Genomic DNA, 26,286 nt, shown 5'->3' with positions numbered 1-26,286 from the left:
TACACTGTAATAAAACAGAGATTTAATTACATACAATTTTACAACCATTATGATAATTTAATAATAAGAATAACAGTAACATAAAGATTCCTAGTTATTATAAAACACTAAATGGATAGATCAGAAATGTTGAAATATCAGAATTCTTAATTTCCATTTTCTGCACACGAATATTTAAAGCAACACATTGAATGATAGAACATTAAGTACATAAAACAGGCACATACATACACACATTTACTTTCACTTAAACAATACATATCTTTCATATCACAGAATATTGTTTTTAAAGAAATCTGCACTTCTTTTCTCCATAATTGGATGACTAGTATTATTATTTGCATTAAGAATAAAATGAGACATTTTACTATAAAATTATGTTTAGTTGACTTTACAGAACGATATTAAACTTCGCGATTAGTGAAGCATATCATTTTGTTACCTCAGAAAATTCAAATAGGTAGGTAACCAAAAAGAAGACCCACAGCTTAGATCTATAGATCTAATAGAATAATTTCTGTTACAGTTTTATTCATCATTTCTTCTCTTTCAGTTTGTATAGTAACACCAATATTATTGTAAATTAATATTGGCACTTTGTATAACATCGTCAGACATTATTCAGTTTCTTACGGTACCATACCTCTCAAAAATGTCCAATTAATTTATGTAATCAATAACCGTGGCGACAGTTTAGCTTAGCATAAGAGTTATCAAAGTAAACATTATTATGTGTAATAATAAATTGCAGTTCCCAAGTCCCATTCATACAGTTATTGTAGGAAGAGTCAACACATATACGGATAAGTGCTTCATAACATCTCTATGAACGCTATGGTTCAACCCCAATAACAAATCAGTGATAAACGTAAAAATCCCTTCCAAATTAAATACGTTAATTTATCACAACGAAATACAGGGCTACTACAAAAGAATCATTCGTTTTCAAACTGCTATATTTTTCAAAGTATTACTCGTACAACAATGAGTGATAAATCAAAAGAACCGTACACGCAACACATTTGTAGAGTGTGGAAGACACGTTTTATGTGTGCACTTTGTGTGACATGACATACATCCAGGTGGTAGTCCAGTTCGTTCCACACATTGTGTAGCGTTGTCCTGCCAATGGCCATTACTGCATTATTGATGCGCTCCCTCAGCTGTACCAGTGTTTGTGACAGTGGAGGTACGTAGACGCGGTCCTTAATGTACTCCCAGAGGCAGAAGTCACATGGCGTTAGGTCTGGTGACCTGGGGGGCCAAGGGAACAGAATTTGGTCATCTGCACCAACACGCCCTTGAATTGCCGATACCACCACAAAATGCTCTGTTTACATGGCAGTTCGTGTCCATATGCTCGTCTGAATGCGCGTTGCACTGTTATAACAGACGTACATCTCACATATTCCAACACACAAAAACTCTTTTCTTGTTTTGTCACTATTTTGTGCAGGCACTACACTTGTGCTGCCAACTGTGTATACAATGCAAACCAGGTGCGTTTCTGGTTATTTTGATGTATCACTCATTGTTGTATCCGCAATACTTTGGAGAATATAGCAGTTTGAAAACGATGATTCTTTTGTAGTAGCCCTGTATTATTTTTGTCTGTAGACATAATTACAGTTATAATTCAAAGTATTTAGCTTTTATGAGTACAGTATATTAACTAATCCATAAAAAATGAATAAATTGCAGCTATCATTCTAGTGATAAATCGAAATGAATAATTACTTGTCTATGCATTGTAATAAGGCAGATGAAGGTGACTGTGTGGTAGTAGCCTACATATCTTCATCGTTTGTTGAGTTGATAGAATGATGACAAGAAATGGGGGTCACCCAGGAAAAAACCTGTCTCAGCATCGATACACTATGACTATTAATTAATAAAGGCTTAATGAGTTTTATACTTGGAACTTGTGTGGTGTTTTTTTTAAATTACTATTTTTTACATTAATTTCCTCTAAAGTTGTTATATTTTATTTTGATTAACTTGAGTAGTGAAACATTTTAAAATATTATTTTCTCACTTATAATTTAATTATGATTTAGAATAACTATTGTTTCCATTTGTCTTTGTATTTTGTCTTCACCATACATTTGATTGGAATTCATCAGATTTGAAACCGATTCTTCACAAAGAAATGTTGACTTTCTAGCTCTTCGAATAATGATGCTCCATTTCAATTGTAAAAATCATTTTTAAAAATTACTATGTTACCGGTACAGGTTTGCTACCACAGATGATTATAGCATCATACCAATTTAATATAATTTGGAAATTACTTTCAAATATTCTTTTATAGTGATATGCACAATTACGTACACAGATAAGTATACTCTTAAGACCAAGAATAATTCGAACATCACTTTCAAAACAAAATTATCTGTTTCCAGGTAAAATTCTCTTTGCTATCTTCCTTATGCGTAAATTCTGAAGGAAACGAATAACATTACTGCTACATAAATTAAGTAATAAGAGAAAGAAAGAGACAAACAGATGGACAGAGCAATTATCCATATAATACATATTTAAAATTACAGCGTTATTTCTCTTTAATTTCTTATTTCTAGCATTTTGTGTATATTTTTTTATAAGGACATTTTAAGAAAACTGTATTAATATTTTATCTACGTTCGCAATATTGCATTAGTCTTTATTTTTATTAATTAGCTTTGTTTCAAAGTTTCCATTATTATTTTAGAATATGATAACACATTCGAAGTATATATGAATATAATAAATAAATTGGTTACATACGTAGATAATTCACATAAAATATGAATAGACTCTTAGTAAAATGAAACTGGTGTTCTTTATATATACATAGTAAAATCATCACAAATTACCGGTGCACTGTATAATATTGTGTCTTCAAGAGCGAAGTATTTTCTTTTTGTTTAAATCTTGCAGGATTTGGTGAACATTTTTCTGTATATTTCAATAACTTTAACAAAGTATACTGGTAGGTAGAAATATTCAGAACACAGCTAATTTCCACCATTTAAAATATTAGAAAACAAATGTTGGACATATTTTAAAAATATATTTTACGTGTCAGTTTACTTCAAAATCAGTGGGTGTTTGACTTTTCTTATTGTTTATTGTACCCTGAAATGAAACGACCAAAAATAGTAGACTATTATAGTAGGCGTATTAGTCCAAACTTGCATAACATGGATATGTAATTTTTCGCACTCAGTAGTAGGGTTTACTTACATAATTGAATTTATGATTCTTGTAATGAAAGCTATAGCAAGTTAAATAAATTTGATTATCACATTTTTTCTGTCAAAAGGAATTCTTAAATTTTATATTAATGTTCCTATGTGAATTAATTATTTTATTCTCTTAGTAACGGTAATTATTTTAGCCTTATAAAGTAATAAATGCAAACATTAATAGTATTAGTAAAAATTGCTGCTAATAGTAATAATAGATTCGATTCTTTATAAATTGAAGGAATGAAATCATAAAATTTCTCTTTCTTTTAAATTATTTTCCAAACCTACACTTTTGCCAATGAAGACTTTCAGTTAATATAAAACTAACATTCTTCAAAGTTACAAATCAAGGTGAAATCTATGCAATTTTAATTTATTATTATTATTATTATTATTATTATTATTATTATTATTATTACAGGATATAATTTTATAGTATATCCATTATAGCTTAAGTAGGGCGTCCTTAAAACCAACAATATCAAAGGGTATTATTAATTCACTGCATGTTTAACTTCCTGCGATTTCAGTAATGGACCGGTTGTGTTCCAACATTGCTATTGTAGTGAAGTGTAAGCCTGACATTTCCTAAAGGCATAAAAGCAACCGTGGACAAGAAGCTTTACTCGCTGCCTAGTGTACATGTTTAGTTGCCTGAGATATGATAATGGAACTGTCATGTTCCATAGTGGAGTGCTGATTGTGGCGATCTCAGATCAAATTTCACCGAAAATATTCAAATTTCGCAGTACCAAATATTATATTTACAAATTACACATTGGTACCACAATTTCGTGAAATCAGTTCAGTGTACAATAAAAAATAAAACAAAATAAAAACAAGTAAAGAAAAATTGAATGATGTAGGTGTCCAAACCTGAGGAAGTCAGCAAATGGTAGGTAGTACACAACTATCAATATCATTGCTATTGATAGAGAACATGATAATGCCATAATTACTGATCCTAAAGTTCGATTTGAGACTAGTGTTGATCAACCTCAGCAAGTAAACATAGAAAAGAAAAGTATTTATGAACCAGTTCGTGAATACTTTAAGCACAAGTATAAAATTAATGGGGATATTGAAGTGATAGGTTTGTTTTCAGGTTCTCGTGGTACTATCTCAAACTTGTTTGTTGAATTTTGTAAGAGATTTAATGTTTCAACTAGACTAGACGGCATTTCGGAAGGCGGTCAGCTGCTATATGCGCCATATCATTTCTGGTATGTGCCGTCACAAGCTTGTACAGTAGAACCAATGGGAATCAGTCTGTAACAAGTACTTACCGAGTTCGTTTGTTCACGTGTGAGTGTTTCAGTGCATTGAATAAGTAAAACTAACATTTACTGTGTGTGTAAGATAAATAAATGGAAGAAGAGACTGTAAAAAGACAAGTATTGCACATGCAGGCATGGAAAATAGTTTTAAGGTGTATAATTATTTTAAAAACGTTGACGAGCAGAATGCTGCCGGCCATCTTGATGCTGGCTGCAACGTTGCCAACGTGCAAGAAACAACTGCAGAAGCATGTGGTTTGGGATTGAGAACCGTGCAAAGAATATTGTTAGTGAAGGAAAGAGGGTTTGTTTGGCATCATGTTTACAGTAATCAATGGCTAAGTTCATTATTGTCTTTAGATAATTTAAATTCTCTCCTGCGCTATTTGTATTGCACATGCACGTTAAGTACAATGTGGCAATGTTGTACACTGCCTTGCTATCTCTATCTGTCTCTCTTGATGCAAACGCTAGCAGACTACCGCTGTCCGAATTGCCGTCAACTCTAGTACATTAAAAACTTTTGTTGTTACTGTGGTTAAATTTAATTTTCAGTACAAATTCTCAGAAACCACTTATATGGACAATGAACTCTAAAAAAAATATTTGTATGAACAGTGAAGTGATGAGAAATTCTAATATCGTATTATGTAAATTTTGTCTCGCTTATCTACATTGGAAACTTTTATATATGTTGCGTATTGTAATTGTTTTTGTATTGAGAGTATGCTGTGTCCTTTGGGCAACCCTTTCTGAAGGGCAGCTACCTTATGGTTAATATATTATACTCACTTGCTTTTATTTCAGTACCGGTATTAAACTCATACGTGGTTTTCCTCTCCTCTTACGTTGTGTTACAATTCAAAGACTGATTTAATTGAAAATAAAACGAAGGAATATAATTAATATTTCTGTTGGGAGAAATTTCTGCTGTCTCATTATAATATGAATGTCAACAATAATTTTAATTAGTATTTTTGTGCAACTAAATAACTGAATCTGAACCTCGATACATCTCAAACTGACAAATCAAGAGATACAATATGGACATTTCTTTTAAGGTTTGATATTTTGTAACTCATATTTACACATTTGCATTTAAAATTATGTCATGCACTTTTAAAACTCTTCCTTTATGTAATATAATTTCATGTTGTTACAAGAATTAGAGTGATGTAAGACCTTTCGTTTAAAATATCTGTACGGTCGTTTTTATACGTCTACATGCTTCACCACAATTTCAGAAGTTACTAAAGGTGAGCTTACAATAATTTTCATAATAGTAGGCCTATAGACCTAAATCTCTTCAAAAAGCAGGACAAACGGGACAAACTACAAACATTTTATATAGACAGTGATACAAGAAAATACACGGGAAGTGAAACAACAAGAGAACAAAGAATCATTCCAGTATATTATGATTCATTATGATTGTATAAGGTCCATTTATAGCAAATTGAACAAATTGCCATTTCTGACCTCCAGTCACTATATGAATGAAATAAACACTATCATAGTTGATTTTAACCCTTAATTCGTAAGACAGGTTTTTCAAACTGCTTCGGTTTTGTTTTTTATTCATTTTTTTTAATATTGGTACCTGGTCTACTGATAGCACTGATAACTGTGCTTCTCATTCCTCTTAGGAATGTGTAATTTAGCATTAATGAAAACATCATATAGTGTGGTTGTCTTAATTAAACAGCGCAGTTGTTCATTGTCGCAATTTGTTCACAAGTCTACATTCTGTGCAATCAAGCCTGCTTGTCTCCCAGACTGGTATATCATATACAGTAACAATGGTTATTAGAGGAGAAAAATTCGCTCCGGCGCCGGGCATCGAACCCGGATCCTTGGACTACGTACCAAGTGCTCTAACCACTGAACTATGCCGAAGTTCAATCTATAGCACCGGATCGAATCCCTCTCCTCTAGTGTTTTTCCTTTTGTGGCCTGACTCCAAGTTCAACACATATGTTGACATTAAATCAACTGCCATTATACAACGAGCGCACTCAATTGAGTGATTTAGTGGCCGGGATCCCACAGTATTATGTACTGTTGGACGAAGAATCTGCGTAAAGATTAATTTTTAGTCCTACAGAATATATGTCATGATAATAATGGTTATTAGAAGAGAAAAATTTGCTCTGGTGCCAGGGATCGAACCCAGGTCCTTGATTATACGTACCTAGTGCTCTAATCACTGAGTTACGCCGAAGTTCAATCCACAGCACCAGATCGAATCTCTCTCCTCTAGTGTTTTTCCCTTTGTGGCCTGACTCCAAGTTCAACATATATGTTGACATTAAGTCAACTGCCATTATACAAGGAGCGCACTCAAGTGAGGGACTTAGTGGCCGAGATTCCACAGTATTATGCACTGTTGGGCAAAGAATCTGCGTAACGATTAATTTTTGGTCCTACAGAATATATCTGTTATGGTAACAATGGCAGTTGACTTAATATACGTCAACATATATGTCGAACTTGGAGTCAGGCCACAAAAGGAAAAACACTAGAGGAGAGGGATTTGATCCGGTGCTGTGGCAATGTTTAGAGCACTTGGTACGTAGAACCAAGGACCTGGGTTTGATCCCTGGTGCCGGAGCGAACTTTCTTCTCTAAAAACCATTGTTACCATAACAGATATATTCTGTAAGACCACAAATTAATCTTCACGCAGATATAAGGTAAGATTTGAGCTCGAAGTCGATAAGGATAAGTGTGGTAAGGCTAATGATAATTCAAATAATTCAGAGAATGATCCAAATTTCATATTAGAGCACGAAAAAAGTAAGAAATAAAGAATCTGACGAGGAACTGATGCAACAGGAATTACTTCGTCAATATTAACGATGAACATCAAGAGGAGACGTCTTCACCTTCTTCATCCAACTGTTTCGCAATAAATTAAATTTTTATAGGAAAAAATAGACTTATATTGCATAGCCATGTACAGAGGACTGAGAGGAAAACTCCTTCACATAATATCATTCGAGGGCTACCTATTCTCATTTCTACTGCTGAAGTTTCGACAGATAAGATTAATCCATTAGATGTCTGGAGTCTGTTGTTTCATGATTTTATACCGAACGAAATTGTCCAATGGACTAACCAAAAATTAGGAAGCATTAGAGAAATATTAAAGATTCGGTCAATTTGTCTAATTCTCGAAATACTGATTACTTAAAAATTAGAGCCGTTATTGTGTTACTAACATTCTACTCAATTTCCACGCCTGCACATAAAAGGATGGCATCACAGTTTTCTACACATCCGACAAGATGCTCAATATTTCGTTCAACAATCCACTGAAGAAGTTCGAGATAATTTGTTTTTTCATCATTTTGATGAATTCAAGGATCTAGAGTTTTGAAAGCAAACAAATCATACAGCTATAATCTCCTTATCATTTGACAGATTTATAAACAGCAAAAAATTTAGCAGAAAGCGTCTGTATTGACGAAATGTTCATTCCTTTTAGAGGATGATGCCTTTTCAGGATATGCATGCCCAAAACGCCTGCCAAATATGGTATCAAGGTAATGTGCATGACTGATGCGAGGTACTTGTATTTCTACATTGGGAGCATTTACAGTGGTGAAGATTCAGATCAGGTAAGACTTACTAATGTACAGAAAAACATAGGAAAGTCAATCAGTATTGCATCTTTCGAATCCTATTACAAAGATGAACAGCAATATAACTGAGCACAATTGGTTTACCGGTGCCGGTATATCTGTAGAACTTGTGAAAGAACTGGGGAACCGAGGTTTGACTTTCGTTGAAACAATTTGAAAGAATAAAGGGAAGATATTACCGGAAGTCCAGTCAATGTCAAAAAGTCAGTTGGCTTTCGCGTAATAAGGATTCACTGAGGATATCACACTTGTGTCGTTTGTCTTCAAAATAAATCGTGTCATCAATGCAACACTGCAGAAGCGAAAACGAAGCAAGTGGAAAGCCTGAAATTGTAAATTATTATAATGAAACAAAATCAGGTATAGACATCCTGGATATGAAGTGTGCTATTTATGCTTCCAAAGAAGAACCAGGTGATGGCTGATGGCAGTGTTCCTCATGGTGCTGAGTGTGAGTTATGTGAATGCATAAATTTTGTACTTGTCTGCCGAGTTAGCTCTGTGGTAGCATGTCTGCCTCCAGACTAGCTGGCCCAGGTTCGATTCCTGGCGGGGTCAGAAATTTTCTTTTCTTCACGACATAACTCTTTACAGATGCACATCATGCACGAAGTGGTGTGCAATTTGAAAATGGGCACAGTCCTGCCTTCTATCCACAGTATGCAGAACCCGAATCACGCAAGTGAAGTGGGTAGGTACCAGTCACACACATTTTGTACTTCTGTTACTCCAAAACTGAACACATGACACCATTTGATTTTGCGAAAATCTTGCAATGGAAATGGTGAAGCTACTTACACCTTCCGCCTAAGATATAGAAATAAATATTCGAGAAATTATTGGTGTAGAAGATTGAGTGCTGAGGGATGATGCCAGAAAGACTGACAAACTTGGGAAAAGAAAAACCTGAAGTATCTGTCCATATCAGAAGAAAAGAAAAACTGTTTACAATTAATATGTCAATGTGCAAATGCAATCTAGAGTGTTCTTACAAAATGTGTAAAGTTTGTTACCAGTAGGCCTAAGTGTGTTACCAATGTCACATAAAAGTTGAAGATTCCAAAATTGAACACTGTAAATTTGTAGAAGAAATGGGAAACAATGTGTGCAAGACATGCTATTGCAAGTTATCAGTACTTATTTTAATTTTGCTTAACTTCTGAATATCAATAACGGTATTGCTTCAAATTTTATTCGTATTACTTTTTAAGAGTTTTAAAATCTATTTCATAATTGGACAGTAAGTTTCACATGTGACTATTCAGTTATCTATAATTTATTACTGCTTGATAATTAATAAATAGTCCTAAACAGATGTAGGCCTGAATTATAGTTAATGATGAAAAATTAAGTTTTGCTCATAAATTACCGGTAATGTACAACACTACTGGTAATATCCCTACTTCATTTTGCAATAAAAGTTAAGTCGAATACAAACATGGTTTCAAAGACTGAGCTCCCCATTATGTAGTTCTTTATGTCTTACGAGTTAAGGGCTAATTTTTAGTTCATTTTAACCAAGTAATTATTTAAATCAAAACCGATCCTCAAAGCTGACAATTTATTGCAGGAAAGTTTATAAATTTTTTAAATTCTGTAATGATTGAAAGTATAGGTGGTCTTCCAGTGGATGGACGAAAGATTATATAAATGACAAAAAGAGGGAATGAAAACTAAAATATACACGTAATTTCGTGTCCTATGATGGAGTTAAGGAACTATGTGAACATCTAGCCTGTGGACTACAATGTCGAACTCCAGTGCACATCATTCTAATTAAAGAATTTAGAAGGAAAGACCGAAAAACTATATAAACTAATTAACGAATGTGTGTATATTTACAGATCCAACTAATGTACAACTTGGAGCTTAAACTGAGATCAGGTTAATATAATACATTCCCTACTGTCCTCCTAAATTATCAATATAATATCGTATTTCCATTAATATCTAATCTTAAAACATAATTTCTATGAAATACTTGCGAAAATTCATGTATCTCAGCATGCCATGGATTTCAAGTTAAAACATTGATGCTCGAGGAATTAAACGAGTACGTAAATAGATACATCCGGCATTCCAATAAAGTGAGAATGATCCTGCTTTTTGTAGAATACATAAGCAAGCACAATTATAATAAATGCAATTACTCTATGTCTTGCTATGAAAGTAAGGATGAGTCTGCGTTTACAAGAAGCCATCTTAATCTTAACACGTAAATTATAAGTACCCCATAGTCTTGTATTTCAGTACTATTCGGTATCCCCATAAGCTATAGCTTACATACAGGGCCACTTTAACATACTAGTATCAATAGAATCTCTATTTCCAACACTTCTGACACAGTTTAACATATCTCAGCAATTCAAAGTTTAGAAAGAATGAACATTTTTTCAAAGAAAATACTGGTACCGGTAATTGAGAACCGTTTTTGCAAAACTTGCTAACTGAAAAAACTAAATTTTACAGGAGAGACAAAACTCTACAGTAAGCAAGTTTTGCTGTAACTCTCACTTATAGCAGAAAGCAAGTTTTGAAAAAACGATCACACTTTGACACACTACAATGAAGAGAAATAACCCAATTTTACTAAGATGCCATGAACATCATGTAGAGGCCTGCCTTATGTTAACGAATCCATCAAAATCTTAATTTTGCAGTTAGCAAGTTTTGCAAAAACGGTCCTCAATTATAAGTTTACAATTCATTATGTTAGCTTCTAATGCCAAGAACCTGACAACTAAATCAGTAAAACTGATCCTGGTTAAACTGATACCAGTAAGAATTACCGATTTTCAAATTATTTACAGTATCTCATATCATAAGCTTACACCATATTATACCTTGGTAAGTGAAGTGCAAAGTACAATCTCAACAAAGTTGAATTCCGACAGGTTATCTAGTTCTTCGTACAAGGTTGTCAAGTTGTGAGGACATATTTAAAACTGGTTAAGTACACTGTGTACAGGAAGTAGACGAAGAGAAAAGGCCAATATAATCCCCCTACTGTGGATTTCTATAGAGAATGGTACCAACTAGATATTATAGAAATCAGAGGCCTTCTCGTTGGAGCTTGGGGCATGATACCAAAACTGACAGCCCAGATTTTAAAAGATTTTGGACTTGACAATATAGTGTTACAACATAGATGTCCAATTGTAACTCGTACGAGGTAACCCCTGGCATAAGCAATCTGCAGCGCATATTCTTTAAGGTCGTTTTTTCTATTTTATATGGAAAGTTATTGACCTTAGCAGAGCATGCTTGACGTGCAATATCTCCTGGTTTTACAGGCATTTGGACACCCATGTGCTACAAGATATAAGCCTAAGGGCTATTAAAGGTTCTACAGCAATTTTTAGATATCATTTGTATAGCCAGATTATACAGTAATGTTTTATTTCAGTGGTTTTAAAATTGTTGTTATAGATTTCTGCATGGTGCTTTATTGTTTTGTAATTGTTAGCATTTAAGTCAGGTTAAAGTATTCATTTTATTAGTTTTCTTTATTTTTACTCCTTTCGTCCATCATTCTTTGTCTTTATGGCAATTTCTCCTTGTAGAAGAAGAATGAATTAAAATAAAATAAAATAAATTCTCAATATGATGAAGGAAACGAATTGTTACGAGATATGTAAAATATATAGCCTACCCATTGAGAACATATCAGTATGTCATCTTCATGACACCAATTTTTTGTATTTTCATGACGTTACCTAAGCTTACTTCAATCTTTAAAACTAAATAAATATCTTACATTATTTACATGTTAGCACATTTTCTTTATGAGATGGCAGTGAACGAAGATGATATACATAAGAGTAAGTTAAATCTAGTGTATTCGTAATACATATCCATTTCAAAATATAATTATCATTTCGCATTTTTACGAACACATTATTAAATATTAGAGTTATTAGTACCATTTACAACGAATTACAATTAACAACATCGAGACCAGTGTCTCTTGCACCTCTTTACTTTTCTTGTCTAAATATGTACCGGTACTTCCCTTTTTTTTTCTGATTGTACGTTGCACTTGGTCATAGTACGTTGTCGGCAGCTTCAGAGATGTTTCTGATCCAGCGAGACTATGTATCTACACGTTTTTACTCTTTTCTACTCCTATTAGAAAACTCTAGAATCTTCATAATGAAGATATGTTATCAAAAGTTGAAAACGAAGTGATAACAAGACTGAAAATTCCTTTATTCATGTTTATTTGTACCGGTAAATAAAGGGATTTTTACATGCAGTAATCTACTACTTGTGGTCAACAGTTTTACTTTCTTATATAACACCGGTATACTACTAGAATCTACACTTAAGGATTTTTGCAGGCTAAAGAATCCACCAACCTCAGTCAGATAAAAATCGAGTTAACCAGTACCAATCAAACAATAAAAATATAATTATAAACAAATTTAAACTTTAAACCGACAAAGTCCTTGAATCGGAAGGTAACCATGGTAACTACTAGACCACTGACTAGATCTATGTAATACCTACATAAATAAGTTGTATGGTGACAGCAATTGAATAACTCTCCGGAATAAGGGTCTAAGTACATAGGGAAACACTGTACCATATACCCTTATTCCGGGGTGAAGGTATTCAATTAATCAACAAAGGTTTCATAAATATAATTTATTTACAAGCATTTTAAAATATTAATTTAACAACAAAGACTAATGTATAATTATTTGGAGGTTTAAAACTACATTTCTTTAATGGAAACTTCAAATATAGGCCTACTGATACTAAAAAATTTGCACAAAGAGTCAGAAGAGGACCTTATATTGCAAGAACTGTGTTGATGAGATTTTTAAAAAAGTCTGATATGGTTACCTGATCGTTGATTAAAGTGGCCCTGCATGATGGTAAAGAGTCTCGTTGCTTATGAGTGTACATAAAAGTGTTGGAATCTAAATCATAACACACCCAAGAAACGACATGGATTTCCTATAAAGGTGATATTGCATACATGAATTTAGTTGAGTCCCACTCAAATGAGCAAGTTGTAATACAAAAGTGTTTTCTTTGTTTCACATAGTTCTGTTATCTTGTGTATCAGTTAAATATCCAAGAAGTTATTTTTCCATATAGCCCAGAACCCACTTTGGCAAAATTGTTTCTGCTCGCTACTTTAAAATCGTGGTAGTCATTTTGGTCAGACTTACTTTATTCTTTACTTGTACTAATAATATTATCAGTCTTTTAAGTTACATCACAACTCTATCTCCATCTTCACCGAGTATGTTTCAACTTCCTTTTCACTAATAAGCTGTAACCTTTCTTTAATGATGGAGTACTATATCCATTTTTAAAAACTGCCAATGTGCGTCCTGTCCAGGTATGTTCCTGTCCTAATACCACTGCATGGCAGTCTTCATCGTTGTTACAGATCTCTGCGGCTTCTTCCTCGTTGAAAACAGACATGACACAACCCACAGCAGAAATTGAGAGTGGACATCGGTAATCATACAACCCGGGCAGATCACTGTCAATCATCCGGTCGTATCCTAAAACACAAGCATAAGATTAAATTAGAAGAATATACAGTCAGCTCTGGATTATAGTGAACTCGGTTATAGTATAGTATAGTATAGAATTTATTAGCTGTCGTTATAGCAAAAGCTAATGACATTGTCAAATTACAAGTATGAAATTATCGTACTAAAATGAAAAATATTCTATTACACCACTAAAGATAAAACAAAATGATCACAAATACTCCTTAGAGTTTACAATTGAGAGTCAAGATTATCAAAAATAGGTTAATATCTAGATGAAAAATGTAACACACTGATCACAAATATTATTTCATACGATCTGTTTATATATAATAAAACAAGAATTAACTTAACAATTTATGAGAATTTCCTAATATATTACAAAATAATAATAAAACTCACAGAAAGAAACCTAAAAAATATCTACAGCTTGATTTTCTAACTCAAAATATTCTTGCACAGAATAGAATGGGTTTCTAAGAAGCCACGTTTTCACTTCTAGTGACACTTCCTGTGCTTCTTGTGGTAACATGTTGAACATCCTACAGCCCAACATGTTTGGACTACTTTTAACTTTGGATAGTCTGCAAAATGGTATGTCCAGTTTTTTTTTTTTATTATGAGTATTATACTCATGTTTATCCATCCTACTGGTGAAGCCATAAAGATTTTTCTTGATGTACAGAAGGAGTTCCAGAATATATTCATTAACAACTGTTAAGATGGACTCCTGTATGAACAGTGGTTTACAATGTGATTTGCTTGGTACTTCTGTGATAATTCTTATTGCTTTCTTCTGAATCAGTACATTCGGCTATAATGAACCTAAATCGTTGGTCCCTGCCCGCATACATTAAAAACTACTTTAATATTTCTGTTTATAGTGAATCATTACTTCGGTTATAGTGAATCTAAAACTATAACTTCTTCAAGAAAATGTAATTTTAAAATGGCCAAAATGGTAATTTAGGAAATCCTTTCGCCTATAAATTTCCAAGAATATATTCAGAACAAAATCTCAATCTTTCTACTTCTTAAGTGCATTGAAAGACAAAGGATTTGTTCAGCTTCCTGGACAGCTTGAAACATGTTAAAGAGAATAGTGTACGCAGTGAAGGATAAAGGAAGTATTAGTTCTGACTCTTTTAAAAGAGGTTATTAGAAGAATAGGAAGAGAAAGTATTTTCTTTTGTAAAAGGGAGTAGAATGATGACCAAAGAGTAAATATAAGAAGGATTACAGTATAATGGTCCTCAACCCTTCCTCCCACATCTTTGTAAAAGTGAACCTAGGGAAATTTCAAGGCCGAGTACACAGTAGCATACTTCTAATGGGAAGAGGTGCGAAAACTGTCAGTGCCTACTACCTACATGGCCAGATTAGATTCAAGTTTCGAACTGTGAACATCAGAATGTCAAAGCATAAAGGTTTAAGTTGGAAGATACAGCGAACATTAGTATTGATATTGAACGTGGTCTGTCCAAAACAGCCATTAATACTGTATGTATAGTAATGTCAGTAGTATAGAAACAGATACTTCGGTTTTAGCGAATCTCGGATATAGTGAACGAAATATGCTGAACCGCAGAGATTCCCTGTAACCAGAGTTGACTGTATACATGTCTGTTGCCACCTTACACTGCTTAACATTGTAGAAGTTCTAGTGATATGCAGGAGCGAAAGAAAGAAACTGAAGCTGCCAGTACTTGAGTACGGGAAAGATGAGAGGGAAAGCAATTGAGGTTGTCCCTCACAGTGTCTCTTTATTTGTTGGATGGCTGTATGATAGATAAAGGGCGAGCCAAACCTAGCCAGACGATATCGGACATATTCTTATTACGATGTAAGAATTCTGTATGGCAACTAGTGCACTGAGTTTTTCCTACTTCATGTATAGTGTTCTGGAAGTGCAAACTTTACTGCAACGTGTGCAGAAAGTAATGTAGGACATTTTGAGCAATTACACCGACTTAAAACAATGTGTCTCTTATGGTTTGGTGTGCGCTGAATCCGAAAATGCATCTCTTTTCTTCGTATCACGTAAGGTTTTAAGATGTACTATGATTTCACTTTTCGATAGCGCTCCCCCAGGAAACATCTGGCAGGGGTTGGGGGTTGTAAACCAAAACAAAAGCCAATTCATTTTATGAGTTTATGACTTATTTCCGATTTCTTAGGGTTGTTGGCATGTATTTTTGTACTTCTAATAAATAAACAGGTATTGGTCCCTTCTATTCAATAAATTTCGTAACAGTTCAAAATGAGGTCTACACAATGAACAAACAAAGGTGTGGTTTTCAGTTTTTAAAAGAAAAGTTTACTGTTTTGAGTGAAGGCAAATTAAAAGAGGGCATTTTCATTGGTCCACAAATTTACAAAGTTATGGCTGACTCTTTATTTGAGGAAAAACTTTCCGTTACAGAAAAAATGGCATGGAGCGCTTTCAAATATGTTTGCTCAAATTTTCCTTGGAAATTCTAGGGCAGACAACTACATAGAACTTGTTGTGAAAACCATATCAAGTGCTTAGGAGAAAATGGGAGTAATAAGTCTCTCAAAATACACTTTTTACATTCTCATTTGGATTTCTTTCCTCCTAATCTTGGAGCAATAAGTGACGAGCATGGGGAAAGATTTCATAAAGGAATATCTGAAAGGAAAGGTGATATAAAGGAAGGTCATCATCCAGCATGCTTGCAGACTATTGTTGGTGCCTTGTAAAAGAGATTCTTGGGTCTAGTTATAAACGGAAGACATCCAGAAAATCCTTTTAAATGTAAGTTCAAATTCCGAGATTTTTCTCATTATATGCATGAAATGCATTTATTGTTGTTGTATTTTAAACTATGTAACATCAGTTTTGTATCCAGTACACATTTTTCAAGTATTATGAGACATTTTGAATCCCTAGTGTGTTGTAATTTTACCAGTAGCAGTGACAAATTAAAAAAAGAGAAGATTTTTCATAAAAAAAGTTCAAATCATTTTCCCCGGAAAATGGTACGTGATGGGGAAATTTGGATTTTAAATTCAGATTTAGGGCACACATATTTATGATATTCACCTAGTATTTTTATTATTTTTATTTCAGAGCAAGACAAAAAGTAAAAATTTGTTGTTCAGTGAAATTATCAAAAAACGCTAAAAAGAAAAGGACCATACAAACGAAAATATGGAAAAACGTAAGAAATGCCACTACAGATAGGCTACAGCTGGAAAGGCTTAATTTGTGGCAAAACGTATAAATACTGAAGCAGCCATATTTCTCTCTTACCAGAATGGCAATGCAATTTCATGAGAATCCTAGCCCTACATAAGACAAATAAGACATTCTGCATACTCAATACTACCGTTTGTGTTTCTTCCTGGAGTACTGGGCCGAACCATGTAATCTCCAGACACAAATCGAGCCACAAGCCTCTGTGTTGCTCCCAGTATGCGTGCAGAGTCCCAACCTCCGGCTGCTGGGTGAGCATACGCATCTAGGAGCTCCTGGATGTGGGGCTCCAGTGACGCAGGAGCACTCAGCGGCAGGAACAGGCGAATGAAGTGCTGGCCGGCGTGCCAGATGTTGAGCTGCTCATTATGACCAATGCAACGGGAGTCGATACATGCCAGACCCTCTGTGGTATTGGTGTCACTTACGTTGTTATTCTCATCACTGCCAACAGAAACAAAACGTCTTCAACACCACTGTCAAGTGGCAGTACCATTGAATGATCAAAGCAAGCGAATGATTTAATTATTATTTGAGGTTTTTAGACTTTCATTGTGTTTAGGTTGCAAAAAATAATTTGAGAACACCAACCATGTGTAAGGTTTTGACTCTACTACAGGTTCCAATATCAGGCACATATTGCCTTAAGTCCGAAAGGTCACCTATACTATGGTGGGTTAGTTTTATATTTTTCGGTTAAAAATTTTTTTAAAAATTATGGTTGTCGCAACTGCAGAGGAGCGTCACCGGTGTGTCGGAATTTTGTTCCGCTGGAGTTCTTTTACATGCCAGTAAATCTACTGACATGAGCCTGTCGCATTTAAGCACACTTAAATGCCATCGACCTGGGCCGGGATCGAACCTGCAACCTCGAGCACAGAAAGTCAGCGATATACCGACTACACTACCGAGGCCGACACACACCATGACTTATGAGCAAAAAGTTAATTTCCTATCAAGAAAATCTCAGCACTTCAACGCTTATATATTTTATCGGTAGGGTCTTTCATCTGTTAGGTTCGTTATACCTCTCTATAGAGAATTTGCAATTAAGAGAAACTTGGTGTAGGAAGTAGTATACTATATGTTATGGGTAGAGCCAGTAATTGAGTAAAGTGTGCATTACCCAAAAGAACTGGATAAAGTTGAAATAAAATATAGTCTACGTTTCTATCTTTACATGACTAATCTTAGATTTACCCAACACTTTCTGGTCCACAACTGTGAAGTAACGGTTAGCGCGTCTGACCGTGAAAGCAGGTGACCCTGGTTCGGTTCCCGGTCGGGGAAAGTTACCTGGTTGAGGTTTTTTCTGTGGTTTTTCCTCAACTCAATATGAGGAAATGCTGGGTAACTTTCGGTACTGGACCCTGGACTCATTTCACCGCCATTATCATCTTCATCTCATTCAGACGCTAAATAATCTAAGATGTTGATAAAGCGTCGTAAAATAACCTACTAAAAACAGTGGTTATAAATGAATTTCAAAGAAAAAAGATAAATTTAATTTTCTTTATTATTATTATTATTATTATTATTATTATTATTATTATTATTATTATTATTATTAAGAGTAGTAGGATTTAGACACTAGTAATAAATTGATGAAATGCAAAATTAAAGATCCGATTGCGGTAGTGTGTTATTTCAATATAATTCAGTCAGGCTACTTGATAGAACACAACTGAATCGGTCAGAGCTAAAAGACATGAAGTCCGTTTTTGCAACTTTTCGGCAGAAGGAAAAAACATTACTTCGTGAAGGAAACAAAATAAATTGATTGAATGTTTATGTTAAGGTGTAGAATAATTCGCTAGCCTATGTGTACTGCAATAGGAAGTCAAATTCAGTGCTTTATACAGATTTTAAAAATTATTTAAAAAAATTGATTTAATAATTTTTAGTTCCGTGGTTGCTATTTACTCCTCATAAAAATGCTTTACATATTTAAGTATTACATGATATTTTAGTTATATTTATTTGTAACATAAATACCACCTACATTCAATGAAAAGATTGTTATAAATTACAACTTCTCTCATGATATAGCAAAATACAAGCTAAGTAGAGTACAGTAGGGTAGGTAAAACATACAACGCCACTTATGACTGCTGAACTTATAAGGATTCCCCTCGAGATTTTGTTGCTGGTCACTTCAAAATTAAATTAACAGAATACTTATAGATTACAACTTCTCTTATGATACAGCAAAATAGGCTACCTACAGCTAAGTAGAGTAAAATAGGGTAAAAACACTAAGGGTGCTATTCATAGACATTTCGCTAGCCTGGGCTACGAGCGTGCTAAACATGATTAATATCATATCATATATCGCTGACACTGGTTTATGAATATGTAAAACGTTAGTTCACTGATCATCCACGGAAAGCCCGCGCTAAGAATGTCTATGAATATGGCCCAAAGTCACTTATGACTTGTTGATATCACAAAGCCACGGGAATGGCGGGAATCGGAGGTCAACCTCGCATGGTGCGACACAGCGACACAGCGCTGAAAGACAGGAAGTCAATGACTTAATGCTTTCCTCGTCCGTTCACGTTACCAGTAGCAACAGTTCCTTGTACAAGGAGAAGACTGACTTAATTCTTTCTTGCGCTGATCAATAGATCTTGCTTAAATACTTCATAATGCTAAATAAAAAAAAAAGTCCAATTTTGATTTAGGTACCGTAATGCCTTTCAGCTCTGACCGATTCAATTAGATTGAATGGCATATCGAAATGCAAAGAATTTATTAAGCTCTGCTTTTATAATTTTTAGTTGTATAGACTACTTCTGTTTACAATGGCAAGTTTTATAGTCTTGACCAACGAAAATAACTGGGTATTTGAGTTACGACTGCTGAAATGGCGCGAAAAGTGGTAATTTTTACCTCGCATCCGACCGCATTCCTCTCCTATCTTATGCAAGTGATCCCAATAAGTCATCCATCGCAGCACGCCTACGTCCTTGCCCTAGCGCGTGATACCAGTACCGTTCCAGTCTGACTCACAGTGTGCAAAACCGCAAATCTAGCTGGACAAAATTAATAACTTCTCTGCATTTTAACGAATTGCTATGAAACTTTGTACAGACCTTATAGGTAGCACATATTTTTTGTGTACAAACTTTGATTACGTTTGTGTAAGAATAACTTCTCTATCTAACAGATTTTTATTAAACATTGTACATACAGAAGGCATAGGCCTACATTCACGATGTAATAATGTATGTAGTCTCAATGAGAGCTTACCTGACTGGTAGGAGACCATTACCAGTGACGCAGTCAGCATCTGTTTCACACGCAGGTTCTCCTACACCCAGATCATCGACGTCTGACAATTTCAGAGTTCCTCCAACAAGGACGAACTGTTGGCGACGGAAGTCATTCATCGACAATGACCCAAGTGGTGAATGTGCCAAGTGATGCAGGATCTGAGCGATTCCTAGCGCGAGCTTGAAGTAAAAGACAACATTTATTAAAATAAGCACGCTTCATAATAAATGCTGCACATAACTTAAAGGAATATTGCACAAAAGTTGATAGTATGGAAAGTTTCTGATTTATATTTACAGTCTTGTATATTGCTTATGAAACTTCGTTGCGTTTTAAATAATAATAAATACTCAACAAACCTTGACAAACAAGTACTGTAAGGGAAGAGAAATTTAAAGAAAAATATTGCAGTATTTTTCAAACTGTCTCGAAGCATTCCTATGTTTAAGGTTTAATGCAGCGTCCAAAACGACATGAAGGGGAGAGCTGCTTCAGGGCATTGTTATGGATATATTTTTCCCGGAAAGGGTATAATTATGACTGCACAAGTCGCGGATGAGCTTCCATCAGGGTTGGGATTCCCCCTCTCGATTACCCCCGTTAATGTTGGTTGCCCTTGCTTTATGAGAAAGACTGCTCAAATGATATAAACATATTAAACAGGGAAAATAGTAGGGAACATTGAAAGCATCGCATATTACAATCTTTCTGTAAACTTCACTGTTTAGGACAGATTCTATTTCGTCTGCATGATGTACCTCGACAGCTTTTCGTTGGTCATTCCAATTCTGTATTTCCATTGCTTTGTTCTGAAGCGCTAGTTTATGTTCGTGTTGCCAATTAATGGAGATTCCATCGGCATAGAAAGAAATAGAAGAACATTTTAGAAGAAGAGAAATTTATTTTATAAGAATTTCGTAAAATGTAGGGAAAATCTAGTTTAACTTTCCACCAACTCCCTTACGTTTTTAATCATCAATAGTTTGCAATATTAAAACTCTGTCTAATGTCATGAGAAGAGCCTCGGTTTTGTTTGGTATCATGTGATGTATGTAAGAAGTATGTACCGGTAATTAGGAAGCTATAGTCGCGACGCTCTTATTCCCGGCGTGACTCCTCCTCTTTGCTTATGTCTTAGGAAGTCAAGGCTCTATAAAGTCTAGGTAGGTAGTATCGTTCGCCATTTTTGTTCTTTCGTTGCCGAGCTACCAGACGAGGGATCTAATTGCCACACCGTTAAACATTATCATATCGTAGCTCCTATGATAATAAATCAAACGCACTGTAATTGAGCGGCAAATAACGTCCTCGTGTGCTTTCTGCGAATGCCAACGAAAGAGTCAAAATGGCGGGCGATTATATATTAAGTATTTATCCAGCCTTAGGAAATGCTTTACCTCTTCATCAGCGAATCACAAGACGCACACGTTTAAATGTAGCCGACCTGCAACGTGATTGGCTGCCGGAAATTAGAGCGACGGGACTATAGCAATAAAATGTACCTGTACCCTAGTATTTAACTGTATATTTCTAATGACGGTTGATTTTATAGTATTTACTTCGAATACAAGTTTTAACAATCTACGTAAAATTATAGGAAAGAGAAACTTACTAGTAGACACTTACTCGTAGGAAGGATTTCTAAAAACAGTGGAATAGTAGAAGTATAACCAACGAAGATTCTGAAGTCCAAAAAGGAACTGAATATCGATAAGTTGTGAAATAATGGTTGATTGATTAATGCCTTCAGCCATTGAAAATTCATAGAAAATAAAATATAAACGATAACGATTATCAAGTTTCCCAAAGTATTATTCATTCTCACGCAATGTGTAAGTAACTTAAAAACCTTCCTATAGGCCTGCTCACTAAAACAGAAGCGTACAGTGAGGAAGCACAACGCATTGATGTGATGCATGACGTAAAATCTAAACACAGCAATGCAGACAATTTATTTGAGGAGACAGGACAAAGGGGAGGAAAGGGGAATGAATCTCGCTGAGAAGAGGGAAATGAATAACACATGTTGGGGTGTGAAGGCTAGAGAGGTAAGTCATGCATGCAGGAAGGGAGAAAAGCGGTAGTAGTTAGGAACAAGACGTGTGCTTGACTCAATGCAAACAGAAATCCATGAATAGAATGTGAAAGAACAAAATTAAAACAGCCTGTTAGAAATCAATATAATTCTTGCATTAAAAGTAAAAAATAGGTGTCATAAACGTGACCAGGGACGTACGCAAGGGAGGGTTATCGGGTTTGAATCTCCCCTTGAACTTAAAAAAAATTACATATAGTACCATATTTAGATTATATATATATAATAAATCATAATCGTTTTCCACATTACGACGAAGTGAAGAGAAGCAAATAGAAGCTTTGAAATGTGGATACTGAGAAGAATGGAATGGGTTAAATGGACAGACAGAATAAGAAATGAAGTTGTATTGGAAAGAGTGGGTGAAGAAAGAATGATTTTGAAACTGATCAGAAAGAGGAAAAGGGATTGGGTGGGTCACTGGCTGAGAAGAAACTGCCTACTGAAGGATGCACTGGAAGGAATGGTGAACGGAAGAAGAGTTCGGGACAGAAGAAGATATCAGATGATAGACGACATTAAGATATATGGATCATATGCGGAGACAAAGAGGAAGACAAAATAGAAAAGATTAGAGAAAGCTGAGTTTGCATTGAAAGACCTGCCCTTGGGCAGAACACTAAATGCATGAATGAATCGTTTTCCCTTCTCTAATTATTCACTCTGAGTAACAAAGTCTACACCGACATAAGGCATAGTCCTCCTACCCCTCCTTCAATATAATCCCTGTGCTTTGTGCTGCGGCAGTTCGAATTATAATAATAATCCATGGCGCTACAGCCCGTGAAGGGTCTAGATCAGGACTGCACAAGGTTTGCGCTCTCCGAGCCGGCTCACAGCTCATGAGCGGAATGCAGATATTAGCTGCGCTCTGTATAGGATGGACTGGAAGAAGGGGTGATCTCATACAAAATATACACAAAAGGAAGTACTATTACGTGTGTTTATAAAATGAATTCCCGTTCAGTGTTTGCAAAACTATCTTGGACTATTATTAATTAATAAATATTTATTTTACAGAAATAGTAAAAATTCTATAGCTACTTAAATGTACAATCTCGTTTTGTTATATTTTTATTTATCAGTACATCAAAACAGGGTTTTATGCTGTTGGCAGCTGAAAAGAACAGTAGTCTACTGATCGTAATGAAACATCAGTTACAGATGTTCGATGTCTGCCTTTATTAAAGTTGATGATAGAAAACAGTTGCTCACAAATATAAATGTTGAGCCAAACGTAGCAATCATTTTCACAGCCGTCCACACCGCGTCTAGCCGCGAAACCAGGTGGCCCGGGTTCGATTCCCGGTCGGGGCAAGTTACCTGGTTGAGGTTTTTCCGGGGTTTTCCCTCAACCCAATATGAGCAAATGCTGGGTAACTCTCAGTGTTGGGCCCCGGACTCATTTCACCGGCATTATCACCTTTATCTCATTCAGACCCTAAATAACCTAAGATGTTGATAAAGCGTCGTAAAATAACCTACTAAAATAATAAAAAAAAATTCATAGTCAGTGTAGTCGTGGATATTATTCCTAATGTTTAGTCTTGTAAAACTCAACCAGGCTAGTAGTATTATTCAGACGATCTTTAGCCCTTAGTTACATTGAAGATGACGATTGACCTTATAGATCAGTAAGTTCGAACTGTACATCATTAAATATTAAATGTTACGTTTGTCTTTTAGATTCCTCCATACTGTACTGTAGCAGTAGGTAAGCAACGTGAAACAGTTACTGAGAATAGGCCTACACACTGCACTCCACTAGATAACTGAGTGGTCGTTTCCCTCTCCTCTACCTATAGCAAGTCTATGTCATTCTGACGTATCTTCCTCTCCGTTTCGGCGAGCGGTAAACACGGCTCTCCCGCTCCGAAGGAGCGCGTGCACTCGTTGAGCGCTGTTTGTGCAGGTATGGTCTAGATCGACCAGCCGGCTGCTGGCCTCACGCCCACATGCCGAAGCAGAGGTGGACGATCATCCAACCAGAATGGAGGTACCGTGTGGTCAGCACGATGATTCCCCCCCCCAGCTGTTATAGCTGGCATTCGCAACCGGATTTCGCTACCTATCGTCCCAAGTGCATCACGATGCTGGGTGGGCACCGATCCCATACACTGGCCGAAATTTCATGATAAAATTTCTTCCCCAAGAGGACTCGAACCAACGCGCATTCCGTAACGTGCGTCCTAGGCAGGATGGCTTAGACCACAATGTCACGGCGCGGGACTCGAATTATAATAATGCTATCTTTATTATAGAGAGATCTACCGCCTAGTACCGAACAACTAATAACATGAAGCCGACACAACATGAAATTTAACTTGTTGTGAAACACATTGGAAAGGTTGTTTTGACAGTTCTGTAGGGCAGATGTTAAGTATTGTGCATTGTCGATTTTAAACTCATTTTAAGAGCAATATTCATCCGTTCATTAGTTTGAGCTCTGACTTTATTGTGAAACGTTAGTTTAACGTTTTGTGCACTTGACAATTCGTATTTTTAATAATAATAATAATAATAATAATAATAATAATAATAATAACAATAATAATAACAATAATAATAATAATCTATACTAATAATAAATCTGTAGCCGAAAATTTTCTGGTAATTTTCGATTTTCCAAAAATAATTGGTCCTAACATATATAATTAACCACCCTGAAACCGAAAATCGCATTTTTGAAATTTTTGTTTGTATGTCTGTCTGTATGTTTGTTACCTTTTCACGCGATAATGGCTGAACGGATTTCGATGAAAATTGGAATATAAATTAAGTTCGTTGTAACTTAGATTTTAGGCTATATGGCATTCAAATTCCATTATTTAAAAGGGGGGTTATAAGGGGGCCTGAATTAAATAAATCGAAATATCTCGCTTATTATTGATTTTTGTGAAAAATGTTACATAACAAAAGTTTCTTTAAAAATAATTTGCGATAAGTTTTATTCCTTGAAAAATTTTGATGGGACTGATATTTAATGAGATAAATGAGTTTTAAAATTAAAATAACTGACATCTAAGGCCGTATAATGAAATAAAAAACAAATGAATTCGTCTATAAGGGGCCTTGGACAGCAACAATCGAAAGCTATGAAAGATAGCCTACAGAGAATGTTTCTGTGTTTGTATGAAGTAATATCGAAAGCTAAATTAACCGATTTGTATAATTAATTATTATTTAACCATTGGAAAGTGTAGTTTCTCTAGATGGACATCATGTTATTACAGTAACTTCTGATATAATATAATATAATATAATATAATATAATATAATATAATATAATATAATATAATATAATATAATATAATATAATATAATATAATATAATATAATATAATTAAGAAACATGTTAAAGGAATTGTCATTGCACCAATGAGTGGTCTCTGGACCTAAATGATCGCATTTTAATTATTTGGATGCAATTTAAATTAAGTAACATATTAAACGATTTATCCTTCTATCAATCACGAATGTTCCCTGGATCAAATGTCCTATTCTAATTATGTAATTACTTTATATTTATTTCTAACGGGTGCAGCGGAGCGCACGGGTACGGCTAGTAATAATAATAATAATAATAATAATAATAATAATAATAATAATAATAATAATAATAATAATACACAAAATTTAAAATACCAATAATGTAAAATTGTAAACAATTTTAATAATACGCTCAAAGAATAACCCTCTAAAATTAATGACATTACTTACGGCTTACTCTGCATACCACTAGTAAGTTAGTGTCAAGTAGAAACTTTGTAAGTTTCGCTCTCGCCTTATCTCGTATGGACGCAGGGTTGGAAACACAAGAGCGCTGTTTAATAGACATCAGATGCACTCACAATATTGTGCTACAGGCTCCTTTCGAACTACTAGCTGTACGTACCCTCAGTCTGTCCTCCCATGAGAGTTGCAGCAGACGCACAGTGTCAAGGGGATCCCCTAGTTCAGTTACCATGGCAACTGGACCCACCGCATCAGGAACACAAGACCCCAACACCTGAAAATTATATATAAAAAAGAGA

The 26,286-nt window shown here is 34.9% G+C and overlaps 1 protein-coding gene across 2 annotated transcripts; it reads right to left on the bottom strand.

Moving 5' to 3' along the window:
• LOC138709010 (extracellular tyrosine-protein kinase PKDCC-like) lies at nt 1-26,286 on the bottom strand. Of its 2 annotated transcripts, none has more exons than XM_069839458.1 (4): nt 26,148-26,286; nt 20,134-20,336; nt 17,015-17,325; nt 1-13,673 (listed from the first exon to the last, which is right to left on the bottom strand). In XM_069839458.1, the coding sequence occupies exons 1-4, from the start codon at nt 26,217-26,219 to the stop codon at nt 13,399-13,401; spliced, it is 861 nt and encodes a 286-aa protein (XP_069695559.1). In that variant the 5' UTR covers nt 26,220-26,286; the 3' UTR covers nt 1-13,398. The 2 variants fall into 2 exon arrangements, with proteins under 2 accessions (XP_069695559.1, XP_069695560.1); XM_069839459.1 differs by having other exon boundaries at nt 13,521-13,673; nt 17,005-17,325.

This window comes from Periplaneta americana, chromosome 11, assembly GCF_040183065.1.
Source record: "Periplaneta americana isolate PAMFEO1 chromosome 11, P.americana_PAMFEO1_priV1, whole genome shotgun sequence".
NCBI lineage: Eukaryota > Metazoa > Arthropoda > Insecta > Blattodea > Blattidae > Periplaneta > Periplaneta americana.
The sequence above is the reverse complement of the archived record's forward strand: the minus strand, read 5'-3'. Positions and strand labels throughout refer to the sequence as shown.

What these genes read in the sequence shown, in the direction of transcription:
- LOC138709010 (XM_069839458.1), bottom strand. Translation starts at nt 26,219, where the DNA reads ATGGTAACTGAACTAGGGGATCCCCTTGACACTGTGCGTCTGCTGCAA. An exon ending in AATGGTCTCCTACCAGTCAG is followed by an intron (nt 17,326 to 20,133) that starts GTAAGCTCTCAT and finishes TTCTGTTGGCAG; the next exon opens with TGATGAGAATAACAACGTAA. An exon ending in TCCAGGAAGAAACACAAACG is followed by an intron (nt 13,674 to 17,014) that starts GTAGTATTGAGT and finishes CTTGTGTTTTAG; the next exon opens with GATACGACCGGATGATTGAC.